Consider the following 6,135-nt stretch of genomic DNA (forward strand, 5'->3'; position numbering starts at 1 on the left):
CATGAGAACGTGGCGCCATGAAGGCAGGCAGGTTTCATCATTCTTTTCAGGGCTGTGTTCCCAGGGCCCAGGACATTGTCAGCACATAGCAAGAACTCAGTGAGGATTTGTGGAATAAATGACCGGAGGGTGAACTCGGGGCCTCTGATGGGGGCACTTACCTTACCTGCTTGGAAACCAACTTTCTCCCCTGCCCTTTGCAGCCTTGTCTCCGTGAAGCTTGAAGCTGGGCATCCTGGGGGCCATGCAGAGGGCTGGGGCAGGGGGTCGGAGGGCCTCTGACTGCGGGCCTGCCCCTTACCGGCCCAGGTGCATCACCAAGTTTGCCCAGGTGGGTGGGCTGCTCCCTCCAGGTGTGCCCTGGTGGGAAGTCTTTGGGGACAGGCCCTGGGGGTGGGGAGGAGCTTGGGGTCAAGGACCTGCTCCCCCATCTCCCTACCTGACCCAGGCTTTGCGATGTGTGTGCACACACATGGGGAGTTGGGCCCTCAGAGGGCTTGAATGGGAAAGCAGCAGAGCCTGGGTCTCTGTCACTGCCCACAGCTTGCCTAGCAGAGCAGTGGGCCAAGGGAGGGAGACCTTGGAGGATGGGGTCAGGAGCTGTGGGCCTGACTCCCCTGCCTTGCCTCCTCCTGCCCCCTCACCAAACAGTATGTGGGCTCCTTCCCTGTGGATGACCTGGACACCCAGGACAGCGTGTGGCTGGTGCAGCAATGGCTGTGGGCCCTGAAGGTGAGGGGGATGGGGACAAGGAGGCACCTCCCTGGTAAGGATCACAGTCTTGGGATGTCAGACTGGGAACAAGCCCTGAGACTAGATCCAGCTGCTTCCCAGGCATAAAATGGGCATGTGAGGCCCACGGAAGGGCAGGATGAAAGGGACTTGAGAGGTGGCCCAGTGGCTACCCACAGCCAGGCTCCCAAAGCTCTGTCCCTCATGCCCAGTGAGTTCCTTCCCCTGGCCCTGCAGCTGGAGGCCACAGCCAGTAGACAGGGAGGTGGTCGTGAGGTGACCACCTGTGGCCTGCCTGGGGGTGTTCTGTATCCCCACTTCTCTCCCTTCTGGGGCATTCATCACCTGGAGCTTTGTCACCTGGCAGACAGGTTGGATTGGCTGAGCAGGGCCAAGCCTGGGAGGTGACAGCTTCTCCCACCAATACTCTTCTACCCAGGACTGTCCCCGTCGCCGCGCTGTCATTCTGAAGTTCAGCCTTCAGGGCCTCAAGGTCTACAGCGGGGAAGGAGAGGTAGGAGCTCAAGAGGGTCAGGTGAGAACTCAACAGGGACAGGTGTCTCCTCTCTCAGGACAAGCTTGCTACCACCTGCCCTGGCCTCAGCTCAGCCCTGGAGAGTTCCTCTGGGGGCCCCTTGTGTTCCCCTTTGCTCTGTCTTTGAGCACTCTTTCTTTTTTGGTTTTGGTTCTCGGGATTGGACCCAGGGGTACTTAACTACTAAGCCACATCCCCAGCCTTTTTTTTTTTTTTTAATTTTGCAATAGGATCTCACTAAGTCATTTAGGGCTTGGCTGAATTGCTGAGGCTGGCCTTGAATTGCAGTCCTCCTGCCTCAGCCTCCCACGCCACTGGAATTACAGGTGTGCAACACCACGTCCAGCTGGACATTCTTTCTTCAAGGGCCTGTCCCCAGGGTCAAGCTCTGGCAAGTTTCTCATCCCTGGCCCTCCAAAATCTCCTTTGGGGGCCACCTTTTGGCCCAAAGCAGGGACATTATCCCATGAGGTTTTGGTAGGTACCATGCCTGGTATTGGCTGTGGACACCCTCCTGTGGCTGCAGAAGGGGCCTATCTCAGCTGGAGCTGGCAGGAACCCCTGCTTGGGTGCCTGTGCCCCAGAACCATACCTCACAACTGCAGTCCCTCTCACCTAAGGTCGTGGTGAGCATGGAGTCCCAGAGCCAGGTGTTGCGGGCTCCTGAAGTTAGGTCCTGTGTCGCTTGCATGGGCTTCCCTATACCTATCAGCAGCCCATCAGAGGGGTCCTAGGGTTCTACCCACGTGACACACGTCACAGCAGGAGATGCTCAGAGGACTGCACTTAAACGGAGAACCAGTGGCAGAGCCAGGGTTCATTCACTGTCACATGGCCAAGTGTGACCCAGGCATGCAACCCAGGGCTGGCCACCACACCATGGCAGGAGATCACTGCTCTGCCTCTGGGTTCCATAAAATAGGGGTGATGATCCCAACCTACGGGTCTGCAACTGGGACAAGCCCAATACCACGTGAGGGCGCTATGGGGTGGGCCTGCAAGGAGTGAAGGCCCATACCCCAGGAGCAGGTGGCCCTGCCCTAGGGTGCAGGCTGAGGGTAGGTGGTGTGTGGGGCCCAAGGACTGGCCAAGGCTGCCCAGGTGGGGTCTCATGAAGCCCGGCACCTGCTCTGCCTGTCCAGGTGCTCCTGATGGCCCATGCCCTGAGACGCATCCTCTATTCCACCTGGTGTCCTGCCAATTGCCAGTTTTCCTTCATCGCCCGGAACCCACGCAGCCCCGCCAGCAAGCTCTTCTGCCACCTTTTTGTGGGCAGCCAGCCTGGAGAGGTATCTGGGGCCCGGGCTGGGGCAGGGACACCACTGAGGCTTGAGTGGGTTGTGCTGAGCACCAGGACAGGTTTCAGGGACAAAGGCCTTTGGGGATTGGCTCCCCTCCAGGGAGCCTTCCAACCTTACCACACTGGCTCCTGCTTTGGCTCTGCCCACTGAAGATTCTCTAAGGCCAGTCAGTAGCCTTGCTCTTGGAGATGGGCCATCTTGCCAGGCCTTTGCTCGTGCTGCCCTCCTTGCCTGGAAGGCTTGCCTCTCCTTTCTCACCCCACTCACCTTTAGGGCTCTGCCCACCTCCACCCCTCTGCATGGCTCCTCCTGTGGAGTCCTGCGGCAGGACCACACTCCAGCTGCTGTCTGTCACTAATTATAGACATTTGAGTTCTTTGAAAGCAGCACCTTGGTCCGGGTCTCACTGTCCCAGGGCATGGCCCTGGGCGGGTGGTAGGATGAGCACTAGGCAGGAGGTCTGGGAATTCAAAGCCAGCGTGGCGGTAGTGTGACAGAGCCATGACAGCCAGTTTGGCCAGTAGAGGCTGGGTTTGGGTCCATCCATCAAGGCTTCGCTGTTACCGCTGAATGTCAAGCCCTGTGCTGAATAGTGGGGTGACATGTAGCTGAAGCTCACGGTGCCAGCTTGCTGGGTCTGGCTGGCATGAGTGTGGGTGGGATGTGTGGGGCTCACTTCTCTAGCTCCTCTGAGAAGCGCAGGAGGTGGGGATGAGGAAACTGAGGCACACAGAGCGTTCTGTCCTGCCCCGGGTCACGGGAGCTGCAGGCTTAAATCAAAACCCAGGCCCTGCTCATTGCTCTGAGAGGGGCTGGGGCAGTTATGGGGAGGGATGGTAAGCCTTGGGGAGGTGCATGTAGCCCACCATCATCTCCCCTGCTCCCAGCATGAGTGACACCTTGCCAAGGTAAGTGCCCCTATTTGTTAAAGGAATAGGGCCCTTGGTAGGGAGGCTGCTTGGTGGTGAGGTTCTAAGGGATTAGGAGGAGTTTTCCCAGGAAGAACAGTGAGGGGCAAGGGGCTCCCTAGCCCTGGACTGTGGGTGGCTCATGCTGAGGTGCACCCCAGGAGGCTTCTCCCAGCTGAGCCCCTCCCCCTCCTCAGGTCCAGATCCTGCACCTGCTGCTCTGTCGCTCCTTCCAGCTTGCTTACCTCCTGCAGCACCCGGAGGAGAGGGCGCAGCCTGAGCCCTGCCCGGGGCCTGCAGGGGACATGTCCCTGAAGCTACTCTCCAGCCCTGGGGGCCCCCCTGCTATGGTGCGGGAGCCCTTCGGCCGTGATCAGCTCTCACAGAACGTCCATGCTCTCGTCTCCTTTCGGCGGCTGCCTGCTGAGGGGCCAGTGGGTGGCGGTGGGGTATGCAGCCCCCAACCCAGGGGTTGCGGGTTAGGGCAAGGGAGCTGGGCAAGGGCTGGGGGGGTGTGTTGGACAAGCAGTGGTTTGCCTGACCTGGCATGGCTGGGCCTGAGTCTGTCTGCCCATGGGCCCCTCTTGGTGCCCTAGAAGGAGCTGCCAGAGTCCGAAGGCCGTGGGGGTGCCCGCCATGCCCGCCTGGGGAATCCCTACTGCTCGCCCACGCTGGTGCGCAAGAAGGCCATTCGCAGCAAGGTGATCCGCTCCGGGGCCTACCGAGCCTGCACCTATGAGACACAGCTGCAGCTATCGGCTCGGGAGGCCTGTGAGTTGTGGGAGTGCCCCTGCCCCGTGCTCCAGGGCATGCAGAGGCCAGTGCCTGCATGCTCTTGCGTGGCTGTGGCTGTACCCCATGGAGGCCTGTGTATGAGTGTGTGTGCATGTGGGTCCCTGGGTGTGTGTGTGCCTCTGGGCTTGCGTGGGTGGTATGAACTTTAACTGGGGAGTGGGTATGAATGGGACTGTGGTGTCTGCAGGGGGCTGGGTGTGCACCTGTTGGTCGAGGAGGGAGGCTTATTTGGAGACAGATGATGGGGAGAGGACCTGTAGTGGTTGGGCAGGCCAGCGGACATGGAGGGATCTGGCCACTCTCCCTTTGACCCCTGGGTGGTCTCCATAGTTCCTGCTGCATGGGAGGCATGGCCCCGCACTCCTGGTGGTCCCTCGTGCCTGGTGGAGAGTGAGGGCAGCCTGACAGAGAACATCTGGGCCTTTGCTGGCATCTCCAGGTAGGAGGGAACTGGCTTGGCCTAGTGTCCAGTTCCTTGGGTTCGGCAGAGACTTGGCAGGGGGCCCCTGACATGACATGCGTGCAGCCCTGTGTGGGGGCAGAATGACCTGGCTTTGGTGACTTCAGGCCTGTCACAGGCCAGCCTCTTTAAACCTCTCTCCTGATGGGGTCTCAGAGGACCCCTGGGGAATCTTTGAGCTCCTGAGAGCTCCTTCTCGTTGAATAGCAACTCTGGGCCAAGTACTGTTGTGGTTTTTTGTTGTTTTTCTTTTTTCCAGAGTTGGGGGGTAGATCAGGCTGGGGATGCTTTGCTACTAAGTGACATCCCCAGACTTCACCTCTCTTTAGGGAACAGGGTTTCACTTGGTTTCTGAGACTGGCCTCAATCTTCTGATCCTTCTGCCTCAGCCTCCCGAATAGCTGGGATCATAGGCCTGCACTACACAGCCCAGCCAGGCGCTGCATGTGGAAGCCATTTATTGCTTCCCAGGCTGCCTCCGTGCTGTTGGGGTTCTGTCCCTCCCCAAAGCAGCAGCCTGGGGCTGAGACCAGAGCAGGGCTCTAACTTCAGCCTCTTGCCTCTGCACCCCAGGCCCTGTGCACTGGCCCTGCTACGGAGAGACGTGCTAGGAGCCTTCCTGTTGTGGCCTGAGCCAGGCACCAATGGCCAGTGGTGCCTGTCTGTGAGGACACAATGCGGGGTGGTGCCCCACCAGGTCTTCCGGAACCATCTGGGCCGCTACTGTCTAGAGGTAAGAAGGAGGCCCCTGTCCCTGCCCTGTCCCATCTCTGGCTCTGCCTCTTGCCATGATGCCCCACTTTTTCCTAATTGGTGACTTCCTGAGTCTACCTCACATCCTGTTTGACTTTCTCTGGCCCCACCCTAAACCCACTTTCCATCCCCTTCCTCTGCCTGCCTTTCCCACACCATAGCCCATCTTTAACAGAGGAGGACACTGACTCAGAGAAGACAGGGACTTGCCTGAACTCACACAGCTCTGGGATGGGGTAGTGAGGCTTTTCACACGTGTGCTCATACTTCCAAGATGAATGCCTCAGTCCTTCCCAGGTTGGGAAGAGAGAGGAAGTGGTGTCTGGCCCTGCCATGACATCATAACTCTAAGCTCTCATTTCTTGCTCTCTAAAATGGGTCCCTGGGGGCAGGGCACTGGTGTGAGCCTGGGGCAGGGAACTGGAGCTGAAGACCCTTCCTCCCCAGCACCTGCCTGCAGAGTTCCCCAGCCTGGAGGCCCTGGTGGAGAGCCACGCTGGCACTGAGCGCAGCCTCTTCTGTCCCCTCGACATGGGCCGCCGGAACCCCACCTACGAGGAGCAGGACAGTGGGCCTGAGGGCAGGCCCCTGCGGACTCTCCGGCCCTTGGGCCATGCCAAATCGGAGGCTGAACTTCAGGGCCTGGGCTAG

The 6,135-nt window shown here is 59.5% G+C and overlaps 1 protein-coding gene across 2 annotated transcripts; it reads left to right on the top strand.

Moving 5' to 3' along the window:
• The first annotated feature begins 244 nt into the window (after nucleotides 1-244).
• Sh2d5 (SH2 domain containing 5) lies at nucleotides 245-6,135 on the top strand. Of its 2 annotated transcripts, none has more exons than XM_076863271.2 (9): nucleotides 245-331; nucleotides 652-732; nucleotides 1,172-1,246; nucleotides 2,410-2,556; nucleotides 3,674-3,925; nucleotides 4,073-4,247; nucleotides 4,602-4,710; nucleotides 5,305-5,464; nucleotides 5,932-6,135. In XM_076863271.2, the coding sequence occupies exons 1-9, from the start codon at nucleotides 245-247 to the stop codon at nucleotides 6,133-6,135; spliced, it is 1,290 nt and encodes a 429-aa protein (XP_076719386.2). The 2 variants fall into 2 exon arrangements, with proteins under 2 accessions (XP_076719386.2, XP_076719387.2); XM_076863272.2 differs by having other exon boundaries at nucleotides 4,076-4,247.

The sequence above is a fragment of the Callospermophilus lateralis genome, chromosome 7 (assembly GCF_048772815.1).
Source record: "Callospermophilus lateralis isolate mCalLat2 chromosome 7, mCalLat2.hap1, whole genome shotgun sequence".
NCBI lineage: Eukaryota > Metazoa > Chordata > Mammalia > Rodentia > Sciuridae > Callospermophilus > Callospermophilus lateralis.